General features: G+C 40.1%; 1 protein-coding gene across 1 annotated transcript; it reads right to left on the reverse strand.

Moving 5' to 3' along the window:
- Positions 1-3,820: 3,820 nt before the first annotated feature.
- Positions 3,821-24,995, reverse strand: ppp1r1b (protein phosphatase 1, regulatory (inhibitor) subunit 1B). Its single transcript, XM_074696765.1, has 5 exons — positions 24,613-24,995; positions 10,811-10,894; positions 8,669-8,744; positions 7,545-7,682; positions 3,821-4,965 (listed from the first exon to the last, which is right to left on the reverse strand). Exons 1-5 carry the CDS (start codon positions 24,724-24,726, stop codon positions 4,823-4,825), a joined length of 555 nt encoding a protein of 184 aa, XP_074552866.1. The 5' UTR covers positions 24,727-24,995; the 3' UTR covers positions 3,821-4,822.

Genomic DNA, 24,995 nt, shown 5'->3' on the forward strand with positions numbered 1-24,995 from the left:
CACTACACCGAAGTCCCGTGACCACCGCACAAATCCTCATGTTTAACATTTTATTTTGAAGGTATACAAAGGAAGTTGTGCTGTCCTAATGTAGCTAAAACGTGATTGTCAATCTGGTTGATGAAAAAGGGTAATTACTGCCTCTAGCGGACACACTGATTAACTACAACACTCCGTCACATCATTGTTGATAATATACTAGAGCTTATCGGGAAAAAAGTATTTTAAAAAAGCACAATCATACGTGTAAGTAATATGACTAATGGATGAATTATAATGCTTTAGCAAGAGCTAAATAGTTCGCAGATAATTTGGACTTTTTTTATTGTGAAGTACTAAGGGTTAAAGTCTGTTACAATTTGCAGTCCTGTTGATATGTTGAATGAAAATATGATAAAAGTGTGTGACAATAGACTTCAACCATCACCCTTTCCTGGGTACATAAAAAATGTTTAATTAAATGAATAAATATAATAAATACATCAAAAATAAAATTACACAAAAACAAAATTCCCATAATAATGATAAAAAATAATAACAACAGAGTAATAATAATAATAATAATAATAATAATAATAATAATAATAATAATAATAATAATAATAATAATTTGTTTTTAGGACACGTTTTTTTAAAACATTTGAAAAATGTCATTATTATTATTATTATTATTATTATTATTATTGTTGTTGTTGTTCTTGTTGTTGTTGTTGTTGTTGTTGTTGTTGTTGTTTTTGTTGTTGTTGTTAAACGTTCCTATCGAAGAAATTTACGGTCTTAAAAAAAAAAAGGAAAGAAAGAAAGAAAGAAAAGACAAAAAATTAACCACAGAAAATGACCACCAGGTGGCAGCATAGTACAGTTTGCTAATGGAATGACCATCGTTGTGTAAAGGCAGACGAAACTAGCACTCAATACTATTTCCGGTAAGGAAGTTAAGAATTAATTTATTGAGATTGTCTTTCTACAAATAAAAAGTAGTGTTGTTGTATAAAAAACACAAGTTAATTGAGGAACAATTCAATTTAAGTATGTTAAGGCATTGTTATTTAAAAATAAAGCACTGTAAGTTGATATATGATCTCTATGTCGCTCTATTTGTCAAGAGCATTTACTGCACTCCACTTCCGCTCTCGTTATGTACCTGGATTGTGTATTAAATGCGCGTGACAGCGTGTTCCTTGCCAAAAGTAAAAGTTTAACTCTTACTTTTAAACGCTTCTGTATTTAATGTCTGAATCTACAGCTGCAGGGTGTCAGGTGGAGTGAGTCATGTCACAAAAACAGGAATAATGTTGAGCTCAAAACAAAATTGTTTAATTCAGATTTCACACCCATACAAAACATTCAGATCAGCTAAAAGGAGAAAAGGACAACCCTTTATTTGATATATTATTGCTCACTTTTTAACAACCACGTCACATTAAGAAACACAAGAATGGAAGAAAATAAAATAAAGACAGAACAGGCATCAGAGGTCAGACATGTCATCTCATGTTTGTCTTCTTCTCGCCCAGCAGGAAAGGGGAAGTGGACAGAGAGGACAGCGTCGGCTGCAGAGCCTCAAACACTCAATCTGCTCATCACATCATCTCATAAGTCAGGCAGGTCAGAGGTTAAAAAAGTTCACACACATGTTTATGTACAAACCGCATCCCGTGTGGTACAAACAGCAGAACGAATTCATCCTGTGGAATCAAACTTTGAGTTCAATCACATTAAACTAAAACATTTACAAATTATTATCGACAGCGAGAAAGTACAGACAAAGTATGTCAGTGGTAAAAAGATGACAGACAGTTTCTGCAGCTCTAATGTTGCTCACACCAGCAGAGCGTGGCGCCAGGCATCGTGTTGCACGCGTGCAGACTGTGTGCTGTGTGTAAAGTTTCTCATACACGGCATGTTAGATTAGAAAAATAGCTCCGTGAGACAACAATTAAAAAGAGAACAATAGAAAAGTGTTAACATACAAAAGGAGATCTGTGAGCGCTGAAAGATCCCGAATGAGTCTATGGTGACAGTTTTGCAAAAGCTTGATTTTAACCCTGGAGGTGGTGTCAGTTTTTACACGAGAGGAGGTGATGGTTGGGTTCTTTATTTAACAAATCAGAGGTAGCTTTGCCCTTCAAAGATTCAATTTATGAAAAATGTGGCCTGGACGTCCACTCACACATTCACTCTCTGTGGGCGATAACAGACGAACGCGTTGCTGTTGAGTTTTAAGCTTTGATCATCAACCGGCTTTGTTAATAATTACACTTTCTTCTTTAATCAAAGTTTGCTCAAAATTTTTTTGAAAAAACATCAACTTTATTTTGTGACCTTTTTGAGTCCTTTAAGAAGTTAAAATGCTTCACAGTACCCCTGTTTAAGTCGTTGCTTCAGTTGGGCCCCCAGGTCACAGAAAGTCTGGACACACCCCTGGCTCTTAGGAAGCTACTCTGTAAAAAATGAAATCTTATCAAGTGTTTTTGTCTTATTTTCAGTAGAAATAGTCTTTTTTGACTAAATGTGAGCCACTTTCACCTAATCAGTCCAGAAAAATGTCTGATTTCAAGTTTTTCAGAGACAAAAATGAGGTCTGAATTGCTGTAACAAGCAAATTTTCAAGCAAGTTTTTCTTATTCCACTGGTATATATTTTTCTAACTTGTTATAGCAATTCAGACCTAATTCTTGTCTTCAAATTTTTTTTTTATTCTATTTTTTATTTCGAACATGAGGTCAAAGTGAAATTTCTGTCAAAGACGGAAACAAATACAAACAAACAGACATTATTATTATTAATAACTTAAACAAGAAATTTTTCTGAACTGAAAAGTTGAATATGGCTCATATCAAGTGTTATAAGACAGTTTTTACTTAGAATAAGACAAAAACGGTTGAAAAATTACATTTTTTGCAGTGTATTAAACTAGATTTAATGATTTTATAGTTTGCACACTGCAAAAAATTAAATCTTCTCACATGTTTTTGTCCTATTTCAGCAGAAAATGTCTCTTTATACTTAATGTGAGCCACATTCACCTGACCAGTCCAGAAAAATGTCTTATTTAAGTCATTTAAAGATAAAAGTGAGGTCTGAATTGCTATAACAAGTAAAAACATTTCAATGGAAATGGAAATGTTTCTCGGGGCTGCACGGTGGTGCAACAGTTAGCGCTGCGGCCTCACAGCAAGAAGGTCACCGGTTCAATTCCCCTCCTCGGCCGGTGGGTCTTTCTGTGTGGAGTTTGCATGTTCTCCCCGTGCATGCGTGGGTTCTCTCCGGGTACTCCGGCTTCCTCCCACAGTCCAAAAACATGCTTACCAGGTTAATTGGTCACACCAAATTGTCCCTAGGTGTGAGTGTGTGCGTGCATGGTTGTCTGTCTATGTGTCAGCCCTGCGATTGACTGGCGACCAGTCCAGGGTGTACCCTGCCTCTCGCCCAATGATTGCTGGGATAGGCTCCAGCCACCCGCGACCCTAAACAGGATAAGCGGTATAGAAAATGGATGGATGGATGGATGGAAATGTTTCTCGTATTAGGACATTTTTCTAGATTTAAGCAATTTTTCTCTTCTCCCATTGGCAGATTTTTTTTTTTACAACAATTCAGACCTCATTTTTGTCTTTAAAAAACTAAAACAAAACATGTTTCTGGACTGATAAGTATAATAAGACAGTTTTACTTAAAATAAGTCTAAAACACTTTTTGTTTTTGCAGTGTATTAAACCAGATTTAATGGTTTTAGAGTTTGCACACTGCAAAAAAATTGCAATCTTATCATGTGTTTTTGTCTTATTTCATTTGAAAATGTCTTTTAAAACTTATTTTTTCATCTTAGTTTTAATGATTTTTTTTTTTTAAATGTTTTAAGAACAATGTAACAATTATTTCACTGCCTAAACCTTTCTTTTGTTGATTTATTTGTTTTATTTACTTATTTATTCCTGCACCCTCTTTTTATGTACAGCACTTTGTTTCAGCTGTGGTTGTTTTAAGTGCTTTACAAATAAAGATGAGTTGTGTTAAGTTTTTATGAGCCACATTTAAATGATTAGTCCAGAAAAATATGTTTTTTTTTAAAAAGTTATTTAAGGAAAAAAATGAGGTCTGAATTGTTCGTAACAATTAAAAAAATATCTGCCAATGGAGCAAGAAAAAATTGCTTGAAACTAGAAGATTTTTTTTTTACTTGTTCCAAGTAATTCAGACCTGATTTTGTCTTTAAAAAACTTGAAACTAGACATTTTTTGGCTTGTAGTAAGTCTAAAAAGACATTTTCTACTGAAAATAAGACAAAAACATTTGATAAGTTTTCAGTTTTTGCAGTACAGCTCTGTCAGTTGTTGGTGTATTACTTCTTCTGACCACAGGGGGGCAGTGTATGCACATTAACGCACAGGCCTCAGAGTTAAAGGGTCATGCTTTGAGCCCAGAGAGTTGATGTGTGTGTGAGCGTGTTCTCCGTGTTTCTGTGAGCAGGAGGTGAAGGTAGAGGGAGGACTGCTCCTTCAGGGCGTTTGGTCGTGTTCACTGTGACTCCTCCGCTCTTATAATAAACAAAGGGACTCAGGGGGGGCGCGGGGGGGCCAAAGTGGCGTCTGCAGTCTGGCTCTGTCAGTCGATCTCTCCCCACCTGCTCATAAAGACCTCAGACTGGGCCCTCCTCAGAGCGGAGCACAGACTAACCTCTCACACGCTGGATTCACTCCTCAGGTCTCCACACTCCGCTAAACCCCGCTCGTCTGTTTGGGAGTGAGTCAGATTTTAACCCTTTCATTCAACATCCTCACCCTGCCTCCAAATGTTTGCCCTGCTCCCTGTCTCCCCCTCAGTTACTCCCCCGGCTGCTCCCCTCTGTTGTTTCTTTGACTCTGCCTCCCCCTCCCTCCTCTTCCTCCGGCGCCGCTGGGATCTGATTGGTCGTCTCGCAGAACCTGACTGAGTTCTCGGAGGTCGCTGTGTCTTGTTGATCTGAGGAGGGAGAGACAGATGTTAGGGGGGCAGTTTATCAGTTTTACATCTGAGGAGAGTGGTACGAGTGTTTCACTGTGACTGAAGCTACCTGAACGGATCATTTGTTTACCTGAAGCTCAAAAAACATCTGTTTTATCAACCTAAACAAAGTAATACTAGAGAGTTTGTGCAGAAAAATCTCCTCTTTGCTTCAGATTCAGCTTGTTTTCCTTTTTTTTTTTGCTGATGCACTGAACAAAAATCTCTGCAACCAAACGTGAAACCACAGAAGTTTTAAAGAAAGACGTGAGACTGGATTTCTTTGTTTCGTTAAAAGCTCGTCGTCCTTTAGTCAGCTGCAGCTTCTCTGACAGATTTGGGTCAAGAGGAAAAAGAGAAACAGAGGAGGGGCCGTACGACACCTGGATCATCTCTCAGCACACAGAGCTTCACCTGTGCACCTGGGCAGCCCACGGAGGAGCACGCTTTAACCTGAAAACCTGAGGCAGAGTTTTCCTCCTGGAGAAGGAGCTCCACTTTGCTTGTTCAGGAGATTAAACTGTTCGTCTCCTTCAGGAGGATGTGACAGGATGATCTGTCTGTAAAAGTGTTTGTCTCTGTGTGTCAGGTGGTTTGTGTCGTGTGTGCAGAGACATCAGGATAAATATGAAGGAAAGGAGCAAACATTCACACAAATAAGAGGAGAAATACACCGAGAAGTCCGTTCACACTGCACTTTATGTTACTGATTTATGATCTTTCCAAAAAAATTTGTACAACTTTAAGTTTGAAAAAGTTAAATTTGTTTTCATTCTTTCCATCTGGTCCCACTCTGTGCTAAAAAAGTCACTTTAACTTGTCTTATCGTCACTTTTCCAAAGCAGAGAGCTTACCACACTGTAAAAAAACTAAATTCTTATCAAGTGTTTTTTCTTATTTTAAGTAAAAAAAGTCTTTTTATACTTAATATGAGCCGCATTCAAGTGGTCAGTCCATAAAAATGCCTTTTTCAAGATATGTAAAGACAAAATTGAGCCCTGAATTGTTTGTAACAAGTAAAACAAAATCTGCCAATGGAACAAGAAAAAAATGCTTTAAACTAAAATAATTTCTTGAGATAAGCAACTTTTCTCTTTTTCCATTTGCAGTTTTTTTTTTTTTTTTTTCGCTAGTTACAAACAATTCAGACCTCATTTTTGTCTTTAGATAACTTGAATCAAGACATTTTCTGGACTGGTAAGATGAATGTGGCTCATATTGAGTTTAAAAAAAGATTTTCTACTGGAATTAAGACAGAAACAGTTGATAAGATTTCAGTTTCTTACAGTGCAACCCTTCAAAATAAAATAGAATCAAACTGCCAAAAACTGGAATCTTATCAGTTGTTTTTGTCTTGTTTACAGTGAAAAAATGTCTTTTTAGACTTAATATGAGCTACATCCACCTGACTAGTCCAGAAAAATGTCTTATTTTAAGTTATTTAACCCTTTAACTACCTCTCCTTTTATCTTCAATTTTATTTTTTTTTTAAAAGCAAAGGAATATTAAGTTTATATCAATTGTAAATTAAAAGAATATATATTTATTTCTTAGGGGAGTTAAAGGCATGTAGAGCAGTAAACAATGTAAACAACTGTAGACAAAGTGCAGAGTTCAGTATTGAACATTGAGTTAAAGTTTAGTCTGTGGTAAAAAAACAAAACACAAATAAATAAATCTGAAAAGAAATACGTCAATATTTCATTTAAGAAAAAAATGGCAGTAACAAATTAAAAATCTGTATTTTCTGTATTTTTTTCTTGTTGTTGAACAACAACAGAACAAACATCTCAAATTTCAGAAGTCAAGTTTCAAGTTTTTTTTTTCTTTAATCCCTTAACTTACTGCTCAACCAGCAAGCAGAGCATTTTTTTTAAATCTATATATCTCCTTGGATTATGTTGAGCTGCTAATGTTGAATAAAAACTGAATGGGTCGTCTCTACAGCTTCAAATATTTTTTCTAAATTTTTGGATTTCTGTCCTGTTGTTGTTCAACAACAAGAGCAATTAAAAAAATACAGATTTTAAATTTATTATCACAATTTTTTTCTTACATGGAATTCTAAATGGAATGTCAACGTTTTTTTGTTCTTCTTCTTCTTCTCCTTCTTCTTCTTCTTCTTCTTCTTCTTATTATTATTATTATTATTGATTAATTTAATTTAATTTAATTTAATTTAATTTGATTTAATTTAATTTGATTTAATTATATTTTATTTCATTTTATTTTATTTTATTTTATCCTAATTTTAACTACAGACTAAACTTAAACTCAATGTGCAATACTTAACTCTGTTAAATAACTTGAAGCTAGTCAATATTCTGGTCTGATCAGGTGAATGTGGCTCATATTGAGTCTAAAAATACATTTTTTTGTGAAAATAAGACAAAAACACTTGATAAGATTTAAGTGTTTTTCAGTGTAATCCTTCAAAATAAAAGCCTGATTCCTGGGGCTTGTTTACAGCAGTGTCACAGCACCCTGAGGTGTATTCCTCCTGATAAAATAAACACCAGAGACTCTTCCCGCCGTCTGTCAGAGAGTCTCCGTCTCACCAGCAGCTTTAGCCAGAGACGTGTCCGCTCCCTCCTGTCTCTGCAGGTCTTCTTCATCCTCATCCACCTCATAGGGGTCTTCCAAAGGGGGGTAGACACCTAGGTTCTGCATGTGTGCTTCAGCCATCTTCTGCACAGCTACACACGAACACACACACACACACAGAGGGAGGGAGAGGGGAGCACAAACACATGAACACAGACAGGGATAGAGGGATTTGTTGTTTTGGTTTCACCGTGCTTCAGGAGTCAGACAGGAAGTGGTTTAGACTCAAGCTCTGACAGACTGACAGGCTGCTGCTCTGGCTGTGCTGACTCACACTCCTCTCTCCTCTTCCTCCTCTTCCTCCTCTTTTGTGATCCTACCTCTGCGCCCACTCTCACCCCCTCTGGGTCACCTTGGCTCCTCTCCTCCTCTCCTTCTCTCCTACCCTCAGACACTCAGCGCCTCATTCAGGCAGGTCACTTATCCTGGCTTGAGGTTTGTTACGTAACTGGAAATGAGTCCGAGGAAGCGCTCACTCTGAAGGGCAGATCTCTGATGCAGTGACATGGCTTTCATTATATCATCACTCCACTCACACACACACACACACACACACACACACACACACACACACAGAAATCCCAATTAAACCCAGGTCTGCTTACGGGCTCCTTTAACATCCACATGCAGCGCTGAGGACGCCTGGAGCACAACGACACAAAGAAAGTACATTTCTGTTTCCCATATGTGTGTGTTCCTCCATTTGTGTGTGTGTGTGTGTGTGTGTGTACCACAGCTGTATACACAACTGAGTGTAATCCTGGATGATCCAGACTTTCCTAGACTCACATTCAGTGTCTCACAGCTGTCACGCTCTAATCTCTGCCTTTCCCTTTCTCCTGCACAAACACACACCCCGTGGATGATCCCGCACTAAGAGCAACAACTCATGGAAACAAGCCGATGCATATCTCACACACACACACACACACACTCACACACACATGTGCATGCACGAAGGCTTTTATGTTTCTGACTCATGCATGTTAGGAGAGCTGGAGTGAAGCACGGTGAACGGGGAAAGCAGAGGATGAAACCACGACACAGAGGAAGCAGCACCTGTGGCGGGAACACTCACCTTTGAGTGACGGAGGCTGGTACACGTTTGGGTTGACTCGTTTGGGTTTGAGCACGCCGTTTTCTCCTACGACCCACTGCATGACAACAAGACGACACATCAGCCCTGATACTTAAAACCGTTTCTTTACAATCCATTTCATACATATTTAACCCTTTAAACCCTGAGGTCCTGTGATTGTTTGACTCTGAGGTCACTCAGCAACAAAACACAAAAAAATACCTCAGCTATTTCTCTGAGCCAGTGACATGAATACTATAACAAAATGCAAAATATAACCTAAATAAAGATAATTTTTAGTTTTTTTTTTAACCTTTATTGCTGTTTGATTGATTTCTAATTGAATTTATCCCCCTTTGGGCTCTTGTTATGTGATTATGTGCTTGCTTATTGATGTGTTTGTTTTTTTAATCCTTCTATTGAACTTAGACTTTGGCAACAGTTATTTTTCTACAGTTTTATTTAGCAGACGCTAAGTACAGCACAAGCAAGAATTAATTATTGTCATTTTTAAGAATAATGATAATAATGATAATAATATTAATAAAGCATTATCATAATTATAATTATCATTATCCGTAGTAGTATATTATTGTTATAATAATAATAAAATCATAATAATAATAATAATTATTATTATTAATAATGTTTGTTGTAGTAGTATATGATTGTTATAATAAAATAAAAATAAAAATAATAATAATAATAATAATAAAAAATAATAATAAGTATTATTATTAATATTATTATTATTAAATTTAGTAGTAGTAGTAGTAGTAGTATATAATTGTTATAATAATAATAATAATGATAATTATTATTATTATTATTATTATTATTGTTATTATTGTTATTATAATTATTATTATTATTTTAAATAATGTGGAATAGTCCAGCTAACTACTCTCAGTTGTCTTCAGATGAGCTTCCATTGGAGTCTCCAATCCTTCCGGTTCTCCAAACACCCAGCCAGCTCCCAGGAGCTACCAGCTGCTACATCCCTCTTCAGGAGGTTAGCATGGGACGTCCTCGGGATAAGTGCCTACTATAGACTGCAAAAAAAAATGGACGTTTGCTGGGCTCAAAGTGAGGTCGCTTCAAAAACTGCTCCCCCTGGTGGCTGGCTGCAGTATTGGTCAAAAAATCCATATCTCCAGTCATTCCAGATGGGCTGAGGTCAAACTTTAAAAAATTAATACACCTGGTAGAAATGTTTCTCACGTCCGATTGTCGTGGTGATTTGAAGATATTATTTGGCTGCCGTGTATTCAAGTTCTCTTTTTCCTGAAAAGTTTCATTTTCATTAGTTATTCGAGGTTAAAAAATAGGCTTTACGTCACGTTTAATGATGATTGACAGTCGATGTTCTTGTGTATTGTTTTCGGGGATTATAAAATATGTCAGGAGGTAGAGTCAAGAAGTGACTAGACTCTCGAAAGAAAAAAATAATTATTATTTTTGTCACCCAGCTCCACTCAGATTCTCCCAGAATCCTTCACAGTCTCTACTGCGCAGACTCTGGCTGCACAACTGCCTCTGATTGGCTGTGTTAGTGCAGATATACACATGGAAAATGGACTCAGAAGAAGCTAACACGCTTAGTAAAGAATATATGAATAAGCAAATAATTAAAAAATTATTAAATACATAAAATCGAACAAAAATTAAAATCTATCAAATGAAAAATGAAAAAAAAGACCATAACTGCAATCCAAATTCACTCCAACATTAGGCAACAGTATTTTATTATCCTTTTCCTTTTTATGTCATGATCAAAAGTTTAAGTTTAAAGTTTTAAAGAAGTACATCAATAGCTTAAACTTCTTCCTCTGTAAGGGGGATTATCATATTAAACGTTGCATGCAGAGGGACTTGTGTTTTTCCTGATGCATCTTTCTGCAAACTAAAGTATTTTGCGAGCTTTTTAAAGAATCCTGTAAAATCTCTGGTAGAAATCTGATCAATCTGTGCGTGCAGCTGCTCAGGTTTAGCTCCAGCTGGACTCTAACAGGGTTTAGATTCTTGCTTCTCAGGTCAATGATACACCTTAAAACTCAAGTTTGAGTCATAAGTGTGAAGTTTTGTGTGATGGCTGCTCAAGTCTAAGTTTTTAAGAGCTACTTTTTTCCTCCTCACTCTTACCTGATGGGTGGACTGGTCGTCCTCAGGAGATGATTGGTCGGCGACTCTGAACAGCGTGGCAGGCGTGGGCCTCCTGCGCCGGATCTACAAACAGAACAGACATCCACAAACATGAATCATGACGTAATCTCTGATTTATTCATGATGCTCTGCACAAGCTCCAGAAATCAGATGGAAAAAGCGTCCGCGCTCGCTTCATTAGCAGTCAACAGCCAACAGCAAGTTTTAGCACTGGATGCTAACCAGGTCAGGGATCAGGTCACGGTCAACAGGGCAGAGGAAGAGTTGTTACATAACTCTCTGATTTCATAGAAGCATGAAGAGTAGAATAGAAGGTCGACTGATGCTTGTTGCATAAGTTATAAAGTTATTTCAGAGTCATTTACGGAAAAGAGGGTTCAGACCAAACGAGTCCAGACAGTCTGAGTGTTTACACTGAACGCTCTGTCCTCACAGGAAACGCTCGGCTCCCGTCGTGTGGGGAGTTTTCAGCCAGGTATGAAACAGACTGAGAAAAATAATGTGCTCCTAAAATGACGCTCCTGAAAAAGATTTACATGCCCTGCTCGCTGCTCCAGTAATTCCCTGTGATTTATAGCTGCCATCTGTAAAACAAGCTTTGGATGAAGAAGTGAACTCTGAGTGTGAGAGGAGCGGTGGAGCGGCGGCGTGGTCTTGGCAGGTCGGACAAACAAAGCATTGAGAAGTGTCCTCTGAGGAGCGGGCCAACCTTGGCCACGACGTGAACCTCCACGCCGCTGTTTACGGCACCACACAGCATCACAGGCGGGGCCGCGCTAAGTAGCTGGCTCTGTTTGGTGTGTAACCGCTCCATATGGACGGTTTGTGTTGGGTTCACCTCCGTCTCGATGAGCGAGCTGTGCGTCATCGCAGCGAGGAGCATGTTGCCAAAGCAGAGGCTTGCTGGGCCGCATGGTGGAACGCTGCCACCGACAAACACGACAACGCCGAGCAACCGAGCGTGGATTTCTCCCGTATTTATGACACCACACACTCGCTTTAATCCCGTCATGCAACTTCCAGCTTCCCAGTCTCCCCAGAATCTCTCACATCATCGCTCAGTATCTGCTTTTCTGTCATTTTCATGTCATTTCTGGACTCATCATTCATCTCTTCTTCATGATCACCATTTTTGACCTTTCCGTCTCTCCCTATCCTCAGCTGACCTCTCCTCCTCCCTGTGTCTGTTTTAGTCAGGCACATCCACAGGGCGACTTTCACCTCCCCCCTGCCTCCCCTGTCTCCCCCCCAGTGAGCAGAGGAGGCCCGGGGCTCCGTGTGGCTGTGAACCCTGCTGCCTTTTCCTGCCTGACACCTGCTCCCGGCCTCGCAGGGCAGCTCGAGGTGGCTCACGCTGAGAGACGCGAGGGAAAGCAAACAGCAGATGTTGCCATGAAGGAGTCTGTGCCCGTGTCCTGTGGCACTCAGGCCTTTTAAGTGAGGGGACCCCTGGACCGGTCCTCCAGCCGCTCAGAGAAGGTGTTAGGAAGGTCATCTGGATGTTTCTGCAACCATGTCATGCAAACACACTTTCACAGATTTATATGAACTCAAACTCTGAAATAATTCAATTTATCTACCAATGTGTGATTTAACAGGAAGTTAACCTGCAACTGCTCTGACACCTTTTGTCAGTCTTGATGTAAAAATGTCAGATTCAGTCATGCCACTTGTTGTGATAATCATCCTGCAGGTTAGGTTTGGTGTTTTTCTTCCTTTTAGCGCAAATAAAGCCCTGAATAAAAGAAAGACTCATGATTCACTACCACTGAAAAAATCTTCACAGTGACACTTTCTATTGAGCGAATAGAAGCAACCAGTGCTGTGCACAGATGCAGTCACCCGCCCTTGTGGATGAGTTGTTGAAAAACGAGCAGTAAAGTGCTCTCTAAGGGGCCAAAATGTGAGCTACAGGGTCCTCTTTGGAGCCAAACATGCTCTAAAGTGCCCTCTTAGCGTACAAAATGTCCACAGGAGGGCTCTCTAGAGAGCCAAAACTTGCAGTAAAGGGCCCTGTAGAGAGCTGAAACACACACTTAAGTGCCAAAAGTGACCTCTTTGTGGCTAGAATGTGCACTAAAGTGTCCCATAGGAAGCAAAAGCATGTGCCATTTTGCTCTCTTTGGAGTCAAAACACCCACTTTAGAGCCCCAAGTGCCCTCAAAGGGCCAGTAACTTGCACTAAGGAGCCTCGTTTGGAGTAAAATACACTCTCAAGTGTCCTATAAGAAGCCAAAATGGCGCTGAGGTGCCCTCTTGGGAGCAAAAACATGCACTAATTTGCCCTTTCTGGAGCTAGAACCCATGCTTAAGTGCTCCAAGTGTCTTCTTTGAGACTAACATCCACACTAAAGTGTCCTTAAGAAAGCCAAAATACTCACTCAAGAGCCCCAAGTGCCCTCAAGGGACCATAAAATCACACAAAAGAGCCCTCGTTTGAAGTAAAATGCACACTAAAGTGTCCTATAAGGAGCCAAAAAGCACTTGAGTGCCCTCTCAGAAGCAAAAACACGCACTTAATTGTCCTGGTTGGCAAATCACAGTAAACTGCCTAGGAAGAGACCATTTAAATTAAAAATGATAAACTGCCCTCAAAGGGTCCAAAACCTGCACTAGAGGGCGTACTAGAGAGCTAAAACTTGCAGTCAAAGGGCACTCAAGAGAGCTGACATGTTCACATAAGTGCTCGAAGTGCTCAAAAGGGAGCCAGAGCATGCGCTACTTTGCCATCTGGGGAGCCAAAACACCCACTTAAGAGCCTCAAGTGCCCTCTAGGGACCAAAACCAGCACCAAGGAGCCCTTGTTTAAATCAAAATGCACACTAAAGTATCCTAAAAGAAGCAAAAATGGCACCAAAGTGCCCTCTTTGGAGCCGGAACATGCACCAAGTTGTCCTTCTGGTTGGCAAATCACAGTAAACTGCCCAGGAAGATACCTGGTAGTTGAAATGTGAGAAACTTTCCCTTTAAGGGTCTAAAACCTGCAATACAGGGCCCTCTAGGGAGCTAAAACTTGCAGTAAAGGACACTCAAGAGAGACAAAACGCATGCTTAAGTGCTTCAGGTGCCATCTTTGAAGCTAACACCCACACTAAAGTGCACTTAAGAAAGCCAAAATACCCACTTAAGAGCCCCAAGTCCTCGAAGGAGCCAAACCTCACACTAAAGTGCCCTCATTTTAACAAAAATCCACACTTGAGTGCTCTATAAGAGGCTAAAATGGTGCTTAAGTGCCCTCTCAGGAGCCAAAAATACTCGCTAAAGTGCCCAAGGTGCCCTCTTTGGAGCTGACACCTGCAGTAAATTGTCCTCCTGGTTGGCAAATCCTAGGCAGTGAACTGCTTAGAAAGAAACCAAAACTGCCCTCTAGGGGGGCAAAAATGGCTTGCAGTAAAGGACCCACTAAAGAGCATTAACACTTGCTTAAGTGCCCAAAGTGCCCTCTAAGGAGCCAAAACATGCACTAAAGTGTCCTATAGGGAACCAAAGCATGCACTACTTAGGTCTCAGGAGTCAAAACATGCTCTAAATTGTCCTCCTGGTTGGCAAATTACAGTAAACTACCAAGGAAGAAACTAGTCAGTTGAAATGTGATAAACTGCCCTTTTAGGGGGGAAAAACCGCACTCCATGTGTCTTTTATTTCTCCTCGCCCCTGCTCATCAGAAAGTCTGTGCGCGCCCCTGGAAGAGTCATTGTGTTTTTGATGACAGAGAAACATAATCTGTTGATCCACTGACCTCACTGTGTGCTCACGTGATTTGTGTGTTTATGAGTGTGTGTACATGCAGATGACTGCCCTCCTAATACAGTATAAGCATCTAATCGTCATGGCGATCCCGTGAAACGTCAGAGAATGATCCAAGAAGCTGAAGGTCCAGCTCCAGGTCAGGCGTCCTGCAGGCCGAGGTGGATGAAATAAGATGAAGTGATGAAAACCGAGCAGTCAAACACGTTTTTCTCTTTGTGCACGTTAGCAGAAACATATTGATGGTTTGAGGGACGGTGACATCACTGAGCTGCTGCTGTCACATCAGCAATGACAGACAAAGACGCACAGAGTAAGTCAGTAATTTTCCAGCCTTTAAACTGCCCCACTCTGCCTCAGTTACATAATATATATGTGACTTCCTCATTTACGCCAACACTAGGGCACAGCGTGCCAGATTACTCCTGCTACGCTTTATCCCTCCACCCCTCCCTCCTCTACTTTTCTAAACCCCCTGCCCTCAATCTCCCCATCGCTCTCCTCTGCTGGCTGCCATTGTTTATTCCTTTATTTATGTATCTGCACTGGAGCTGCTGCTGCGGCGACTTGCTGCGGTGGCCTTTCGGCGGCTCCACAGGTGGACGCCTGCAGGGAGAGCTGCAGCGCGGCAGGTTTCACGCTGAGAGCAGGCTCTGGATGCATCAGTGGATCTAATAGAGGATTTGAGTAATGTGCTGACTCTGCACTGTGAGAAAGATTCATTGATAGATAGCACGGCTGAATAACACTCATGTGTGTTTTGTTAGCTCTGCTTCATGAAATTCTGCTTTTGTTTTCTTATTTTATTAAAAAATAACAGACTTTTATTTTGAAAGTCTCCATATAAACAACCTTGTCACGGTTAAAATGAGTTAAACTCCTAAAACACATGGAGGGACTTTAATATTGGACTCTAAAACCTCGCTATGCCCCACTTTCCTGGACATGAGTCATATGTAAATGTTGACTTTGCACACGTATATGAACATGTATGTGAGTGTTGGCACAGCGCTGATATGGGCCTGCTCCCCCGTGGCCGTCCTCGAAGCTGGGACTCTCGTGGTCGGGCCTATAAAAAGGAGCAGCAGTAGGACAGCATAAACTAGATTGGACGGGTCTCTGAGGGATCCGAGCAGAATCTGAATCTCAGAGACAACAGAGGACGAGAGAGACATCAGATCTGTTTCCATGTCAGCTCACATCTCTCCGATCGTGAAACATGGCATCAATCAGATCCATATGAAGCGAATGAACGGGCATGGATGTGTTCAGGATTGATTTCAGAATCTGCCCACAGGGAGCAGCTACGAGCATCAGGAAGGATTTACATACCATAAACTCCCCCGTAAGATGAGTTCAGACACACAATGAGATGAAAAATGAGCCGAGGGTGTTGCTTTTCAAGGGCAGACTGAATCTAAACCAAAACCACTAAACCACCTCTGACAGCGTCATCACCTGTCTGTTCCAGCTGTTTCAAAGGAGGTCAAGGTCGCTGTTACGCCAATCACAAGCCCAAACCGCAGCTCGGTGAGCTCTGAGGTTCCCATCAGGCAGAGAGGCTGCCGAGCTCCTGCTTTCGAGAAACACCTCTCCCGTGACCTTTGACCTCACAGTTGGCGTATTGAATAAGCAGATGGGCTGAGGGCAGCAGCTGGAGGAGCTCCCCAACGACCCCAAAATAGGCAGCGTAATCATGCCGCATCCCCTGGCAGAGTGATGTCATCCTCAGACTCAGAGTTCCTCCAGCGTTTTCAGTGACTCGCTGGCTGTTTGTTCCAGAGACGTCATGTCTCAGATAAACACGATGTGCTGGTGAGTGATGGGAAACCACCTGCCAGGCCTCAGCGCACACTGGAGCAACTCACAACAACAGGGGTGGTGCCAATCAAAGCGTTCATGGAGACACTGACACTTAATAAAATCCTGTGTTAACATTTAGTTGAACTAAATCTTCATCCCATCTGTCAATAAAGCCTGCCACCGCTCTACTTCACCTCCTACAACATCAACAGCCCACCAACTTTCCATGCACCTGTGGCTAACCTCAAGTTTTACAGCCCTGGGAAGATAACTACATCTACAAAAAGACTAATCTGGAAGAAAAATGAATAAAGAAATTCATTTAATTAAACAAATTAAAAAAAAATGTCGAGCAAAATGATCAATATATGTTATAAAATTCAAGAATTATTTCAAAATTTTAGAAATAGTTTTAGATGACTCAAATTTCAATTTTTGTTAAATTTCTGAAATTTCAAAATTGTTCAATTTTTTTTGCAAAGTTTTTCTATTTAGATGTTTAAAGGTTTTTGCAATTTTTGGGGCTTTTTGCATTTTTTTTAAGTTTTGCAATTTTTTAAATCAGAATTTTTTCTATTTTTTGTTTTTATGTCTGAATTCTTTTAACATTTTTTAAACAATTTTTAAAGTTTTTGTATTTTTTTTAAATCATAACATTTATTTCTATTTTTGTAGTTTTATATTTCCATTTTTTAAGATATTGCAATTGTTTTAAAGTTTTTGCAAAATTTTGAAACATTTTTTCAAGTTTAAATAAAGATTACATTTTTTGAAGACTGTACATTTTTGAAATTTTAGTAAATGTCAAAACTTTTTGAATTACTGCAAATTTTTGAAAATTATTCATATTACATTTTTGAAAAAAAATTCCAAATATTATGACTTTTTAAAATTTTTTATTTAGCAACATTTTTTTATTTAATACATTTTATTCTAATTTTTTTGCACATTTGTGAAGTTTATGTAAGTGTTTAAAACTCCAAAGTATTCTGCAAAGTTTTGCACATTTTTTCAATTTTTTTTTAATTTTGCAAGATTTTTAAAGTTCCTAATTTTGGGATCTGTTTTTTTTTTTTTTTGCAATTGTACAGAATTTTATACACTTTGCTGTCTGTAATGTGAAATTAGAGTAGAGTTTGTGGCTCCTGAATGACTTAAATCCAGGTGAGCTGAGGTAAAATGTCTCCTTTAAAAGTAAAGGTTGCTCGTGTGTAATCTAATCTGTGCCCTCAGGTGATGGAAGAAAACAGGTTACACTCATGGTTTGGAAAGTCACCTGTCTCTGGGATCTTTGTGTATAAACGTATGAGATTCTTTGTTGTATTGAACGTCTGAAAACAATCCCATCCTTCCTTCATCCCCCGCCCACATTTCTCTCCGTCACTGTGCCACTTTCCCTCTTTCTAATCCTCTCGCCCTCCTCTCATCGGGGAAAAATGAAGCGCAACAGATGCAGCGCGGTTTCTCTGCGACGTCACAGATGATGCTCAGAGAGAGATGGACAAAGACAACAAGAGGCGGTGAGAGATGTTTGTGATTCCTGGAGAAACAAGGATTTCACCACCACAGCGTTGTCTAAGAAGGTCTACATTACTGCGGCCTGAGAGTCAGCGGGCGCCATGGCACGCTTTCAACTCCCTGTTTACAGTATCATCACACAACACATCACTCTGCCCAGGCTCAATATTTATGTTCGTGGACTGTTGATAGGATACACACACACCCATGTGCTCAGAAAGCAGCAGGGGATGATGGATTGCGTGGTCAGAATCGTCACAAACACTAAGAAGGATTTCTTTTTTTAATAAACATGAACGATGAAGTGGAAAGAAAAGGCCTCTCTGCCCGGCTACGCTGAATATGTTTTTAACAAATCAAAAACCCTGGACTGTCAGAACCAGAGGAAACAAACACACACGCAGCCGAAAGCAGACAGAGAACCATTGATTGTGTCCAAACTCCAATTACAATCTGTGGTTTCCAGCAGTTTCTAGAATAATTTCTTTCCCAATTAGATCTGCCACTCCAGACGCTCAGAGAGCGCTCCGGCAGAAACTGTAGGAAACATAAAAACTCATTTCACAAACGCGGTCACGTCATTGGGCAAGCTGAGTCACACCACTACAGCGGCAAGAAGAGAAAGATCACTGCACCCTCTTGCCCCGTCCCAGCATGCTTTGCGCCGTCCAACGAGATGTTCTTTCTGGGAGTGCATGTTGACAGTCCCCCAGACGGCTAATGTTTACCCACAAACACACGCTGCATCAAAGGTCGCTGTTTGACGTTTTACCCAGAGAGGGCGGCGGGAGGTGCAGGAGCTGCTGGAGGGAGGATGAGGGGTGGGTGGGGAGTGTGGGTGGGGCAGGAAGACCAAAACAATGCCTCCGTCACCCTGTTAGGGTCAATATGGATCCAGGTGGACCGCTGCCCTTTCCCGGCCTTTGAGTTCCTCTTTCATATGTCCGGTTTTCCGTCAATCAAAGCATCAACATGTGATCGCCGCGTCGTGTTGACATCAGAGCGGGGAACACGGAGGGACGTGGGCCCGTTCAGGCCGCGGGGAGGCAGACGTGGAGGGAATCAGGGATGCAGTGTCTGCAGCATGACCCTAATCTCCATCCATTTTGCACATTAGCCTACATCACCAGTGAGGCACGCAGGATTGGTGTGTGTGGAGTGTGTGTGTGGAGTGTGTGTGGAGTGTGTGTGGAGAAGGGGCAGGTAAACACGGCCATGTGCTTTCTCCATGTTGTGACTGACGACCACGACTTTGACCTCCTGATCAGAGCTTGATCATCCTGACGCGATGACGAATGAGGTGTGACTTCAGTCCTCATCACCCTCTACGAAGGATCAGTCCTGAGCCAGCACGGTTTGATGCATGCTATGTCTTTACTAAAGGAAAAATCCCCTCAATAATAAAAAAAAAGTTAAACTAAAGTTCAAAATTAGGAGCTAAGGGCCAGTCCCAGTTTAGCCCTTAGCTCTTAGTTTTGCACAATCACGTCTAGAGAAGTGGTATCCCAATTGTCCGTAAGGTTAAGGGGAAGAGCTCCACAGCCCTTACAACAAAGAGAAACTGGGACCTCACACTCCAAAACCCCAAAACTAAAATTTTATCAAGTTTTTTTTCTTCTTCATATTTTAAGTAAATCCTCAGAAACGCTTTCTTGAAACTAGAAAAATGTCTTAATACAAGTAACTTTTCCTTGTTTCATTTGCAGATTTTCTTTTAAACTTGTTCCAAGCAACTCAGACCTCATTTTTGTCTTTAAATAACTTGAAATAAGACATTTTTCTGGACTGGTCAGGTGAATGTGGCTCACATTAAGTCCAAAAAGACATTTTCTACAGAAAATAAGACAAAAACACTTGATTAGATTTCAGTTTGTTTCCAGTGAATTTGAAAGGAAGGAAGGACAAGATGGCAGAGCGAAGACTGATAGAAGTTTTGATTTTCATTGTGCTGATGCTCACATTTTTATCAGATACTCATCTCTTTGTTACTCCCATTGAATATTTAAAAAAAAATCGAAAGGGCCTTAACAAGCAGTAACTTCCCAGGAAACTGCATCTTGTGGCATCTGCCTACGACACAGCCAGCAAGCGGCTATGCTGGACAAAAATATCTACCAAAGGAAAAAGAGAGAGCAAATTTTTGAGCAAATTTTCCTCCATTGGCAGATTTTTTTACTTGTTACAAACAATTCAGACCTCATTTTTGTCTTTAAATAACTTGAAACTTGGACTGGTCAGGTGAATGTGGCTTATATCAAGTTTAAAAAGACATTTTATACTCAAAATAAGACAAAAACACTTGATAAGATTTCAGCTTTTTACAAAGTAGGGGTGATGAAGTAGCAGGAATGGAGAGGCTGCTCGTTTCTTAGGATGTGTCTCCCCCTAGGCGGCAACCTCTGGTCTAAGAACATGAGACAGTGCTGAAGTGCTAAAATCTGCTGTTTCTCGAGTGCCCACTTGAGGCTGGCTCCGGATGTATCAGAAGTCACAAACACACCAAGCCAAAACAAAGCTGTTTTCAAAGCAGAAATTAACCTATTTACAGCCTGGTTAAAAAAACTTCTCCTGTCTTAATCGCTAATTTTACTATCCACACACACTGTACGGGGGGTGAATTATTTTCTAACTTGGCTGATCAGAGGATATGAAGATCGCAAGCTTGCCCAATCAGAGGCACAGCTCAGGGTCACGTGACAGACAGGTGCCCTATAGCTGTACGAGAAGCCCTTGCCACTATCAATATGGCCGCTATAGCCAATCTGCTTCAATTTCTGTTTCAGAAACAGACGGGTAATATCGGGGAGACTGCATCCATGTTTTATACAGTCTGGTCTTCCCTACTTGGAACTGGTCAGGAGTGGGTTCAGTTCAGTGTTCCAGTTGCCAAGTCTGAAAAACTTGCCTTAACAGCAGTATATCTGTATATAAACATTGGATATTATTGTTTATACAACTGATTTATTGTGACAAACACTAGTCAGAAATTGTAAAATAAAAAGGATAAAACTGGAACTTAATTACTGTTTACCCCGGAACTTGGAATTTCCTACAGGGAACTCGGAAATTCCGACTTCTGACAAATAGGATTGGCCCTTGAAAGTCATCATCTGCACAGAATTGTGTCATTTGATCATGAACTGAACTCAAAACAAGAGAAAAATCTTTTACACCATGTGCAAAGTGACATTGAGGATGCCCTTGGGAATAACAAAACAGTTTCCAAAGGTTCGTTTCAATGGCTTGAGCTCCAAAATTAAGATTCAAGTCACTTTGTCTTCTGCTGTAGAAAATGCAAACAACAAACACAGCAAAACTCAGCTTGATACAGAAACAATCCACACACCTAATGTCAGATAAAGTCGACTGAGAGGGGGTTTTACTCAAACAGGAACTGTGGGGAGTTTTTTTAATCAATTTTTAGATACCGTCAAAGCGTGGTCAAGTTTGGTGGTACGATAGCGAGCAGGAGGAGACAAAGGTTTCTCCTCATGGCTGATACTGGAGCAGGATTAACACAAAGACTTGGAAACTCTTCAACCAGGGCTTTGCTTGAAAAATATTAACAGGATGTAACTTTGTGGTGCTGTGTCAGAGCTTCACTGCTCCATGAAGACTGAAGACTGTGTGCATATCTATGCAAATCAGATATTTATTGGGCGCTGGTGCACACGTGTGTACAGTTTACAAAGTTTCCTTGACGTATTGCATTTCATCCCTCTGCATCCTGCAAAAGGAAGATTCAATGCATCTGCTTCCAAACCAGCACATAAAAGCCGCGTATTGTGCCTTTAAATGTACATTTCTGCAGAGCAAACATGAACTGGTCAGACATATGCAGCACAGACTCAAAAGGGAAAGCGCTGCTGTTTTCTCCCACAATGCAATCTGTCACTGAGTGGGACGTATGCAGGCGCCTCTCACACCAAAACCCGAAGCATCTCCATAAACATACAACAGCATCAACATAAACAACCAATCAGACGAACAGAGCCGTCCATTAAAGCTGACCTTTCAGACGCCAGCTGCGGGGGGGCGTTGGGCAACATAGTTGTGCAGCTCGTCTCTATGGTAACGAGGCCCCAGCAGCTCAGTCGATGGTGGTTTTGGGGTTTAAATGCCAACGGAAAGAACAGGAAGGAGTTACCGGTTGTGCAACGAGCTCAGAAGAAGGGTATGGGCTTTGGAAGTCACGGGCAAGGACGGACTGTGGGCGACTGATATTGCTGTGGGTGGGGAAGCGGATGAAATGAGAGTTAACCATTACCCCTGCACGCCCACACATCCCTGGAGACTCCTCCAGCTCTGAGGAGGAGCTGTTTATTTAAAACACACAAACACATCCTCCTTTGCACATTCCCAGACTCCCCTTCTGAGCTTTTCTTCCTGTTTTTCTACCTGTGCAGAAAATCTAACACAAGAACACAAGATATCATCAATAACACAACTACTGCTTTTATTTTTCTGCAGAAACGCTGATGAAAGGTAAAAACCAGGGTCGACCTGCAGAACAGGAGCCAACAAACTAGACTAAAAATAGCTGATCACTGTTTGACCAGAAGGTGATTGAGAAATAAGGTCCTACCCCAAACAGGCGGAAGTGTTTTTTCTTTTTTTTACATAGAGGAAGAGCTGCTCACATATGGTAGATTGATATCCTGTGGTTTGTTGGAAGAAATGATAGAGATCACAGTCGATGACAGAGCATGAGCGGCAGAGAGGAGCAGCATGTTGTTGTGAGTCTCATGAAGCAACATGAAGTGTAGTTTCTGCAGATTTTAACTCTGTAATAGCAGAGGTCTGCAGCCTTCACTTTTATAAGAGACATTTTACCTCAGCTCAACTGGATTAAAGTCATAAAGGAGCCACAGAATCCTTACAATAAAGACAAAATAAAGTGTATAAAATTCTATGCATAGTGACAAATTCTAGTAAATATATGTTTAATTGAGAAGTTTTTTATGTTGTTAAAATTGTTCGTGTAATGTCTTGGTTTTTTAATTTTAAGTAAATTTTCAAATATTTAGAAACATGAAAAAAATGTAAATCATAAATTTATAAAATTTAATAAAGTTGCCAAATAAAAAAAAGGGAAATTTGCTAAAATTGAGAAACAATCCCTAAATTTAAGAATTTCAAAAATCAGCCAAAATGTAATAAACTTGCAAAAATTTAAACTTTAATTCCAAAAATTTGCAAAAATTTTTAAAATTGTAAAAATTCAAAAAAATTGCAAATTTATGTATAAAAAAGAAATTTCAAAAAATTTGCTAAAATTGAGAAAAAAATCCCAAAACTTTATAATTTCAAAAATAAGACAAAGTGTAAAAAGTTTGCAAAAAATTAAACTATAATAACAAAAATTTGCAAACATTTTTTAAAATTGTAAAAATTTCAAATACTTTCAAAATTAAAAAAAAAAGAAATTTAACAAAAAAAATTGCTAAAATTGAGAAAAAATCCCAAAATGTTAGAATTTTAAAAATTAGCCAAAATGTAATTAATTTCAAATAATCAGAACAACAATTCCAATACTTCTCACCTTTGTTTAAAAATTGTAAAAATTGTAAAAATTTGCAAAATTTAAAAAAGGAATTGAAATTATTTGCTGATTTAAAAAAAAGTATTTTAATTATTTGCAAAATTTAAAAAAGCATAATTAAATAATTTAAAAAATTACAAAAAATTGAAAAGCTTTTAAAAAAATGTTTTTGTCAGTTTGCAAAAATGTTCAAAAATTGAACTTAAAAATTTTCCAAAATTAAAAAAAAAAAAAAACAATTGAAAGCTTTATTGTAAGAGGTGATGCATATGATTTTTGCTAATAATAATTTTAGGTCAGTGTCCCTTAATTATCAATACCCTCTGTAAGAGAAACAAAAATTCTTTATTTCTATTATATTACTTTAAAGCTACAAGGAGCTCGACTCGAAGAGCTGCATGAGGCTCCAGAGCCACAGGTTGAAGACCCTTCCTGTAAGAGGAGAATTTGTGCAAATTCAGGTTTGTTTTGTAGTTATCAACTTTCTTGCACACAATCCGTTCGTTAAAACCTGTTTTCTCCGACCTGGGAAACAGGGACATGCACTAAGGGAGCTGACCCCACACAGGTGAACAAAAAGATGAGCTCCTGCGCCTCTTCGTCTCTGCTCGAGCTTCCTCATCTCTTCTCCAGCCCTCAGGAGAGACGAGCCATTGGCCTCGATCTACCTCAGAACCAAACGGGTCCTGCTTTGGCCCACTTTCCTCTGCTCTAAAATAAGAGCTCGCAGCACCGAGCCAGAAAAGAAATGTCTGGATTGTCCTCTAAAAAAATGCGCTGAAACACTTCAGAGCTGAGTCAGCTGTGAGAGAAGATGAAGATTGTAGTAAATGTTGAGATAACAGAGGGGACTCCCGCTCTGATTATTAACAGTAACACTGAGTAAATGTCAAGGGCCTTTTGTTTCTGCTGAGTTACTGAAGAATGAAGCAGCTTCTTGGAAAATGACTTTGTTTCAAGATGAGATGAGACATCAGAGCACGAATGACATGAGGAAACAGAAAGGGGGAAATGTCACTGTTATCTCTCAAATAATTAGCACACACACTGCACGGGAGGTTATGAAAAATGAAACAGCAGATCAACAAAGTGATGCAAAGAGAAGACGAGACATGCGTCCACTTCTTACGCATCAAGAAAAGACGTGAGAGTTTCTTTTCTTCCTGCTCACCATCTCCACTTGTCGAGGGTCCAGGTTGGTGGGTGCAGAGGCCGGCACAGCAAAGTGGATCTTCTTCCTCTCCTTGGCCTCCCCCTCGACCTCAGTCGACACGGAGGGCTCCATAGCTCTGGATCCTGGAGGACTGACTCCCAGCAGAAAGGAGAGGTCACCGCCAAAGATCACCACAACTCCCTGGAGGAACCTCCCACCCCTGAAGACTCCTGCCTGACTCCTTCACACCTTCACTGTGAGGTGAACAGCTCCTCTCCTTCTCCCCTCTGTCCTCTTTTAATATTATCCTCCTTCCTTCTCTCCTTTTCTCCTTCCTTTCCTCACAACCTGTGCAGCTGGAGTGAATGAGGCAAGAGCTCAGATCCGTGAGGGAGAGAAGT

This window comes from Halichoeres trimaculatus, unplaced genomic scaffold (genome assembly GCF_033239565.1).
Source record: "Halichoeres trimaculatus isolate MK-OKI-2021-1 unplaced genomic scaffold, fHalTri1.1 fHalTri1_scaffold_20, whole genome shotgun sequence".
NCBI lineage: Eukaryota > Metazoa > Chordata > Actinopteri > Labriformes > Labridae > Halichoeres > Halichoeres trimaculatus.

Bases quoted from the DNA above. Each gene is read 5' to 3' on its own strand.
- ppp1r1b (XM_074696765.1), bottom strand. From the start codon at position 24,726: ATGGAGCCCTCCGTGTCGACTGAGGTCGAGGGGGAGGCCAAGGAGAGG. The intron at 10,895-24,612 runs GTGAGCAGGAAG...TTCTGTTTGTAG, and splicing joins ACCCTCGACAAGTGGAGATG to ATCCGGCGCAGGAGGCCCAC. The intron at 7,683-8,668 runs GTGAGTGTTCCC...GTTCGTGTGTAG, and splicing joins CCAGCCTCCGTCACTCAAAG to CTGTGCAGAAGATGGCTGAA.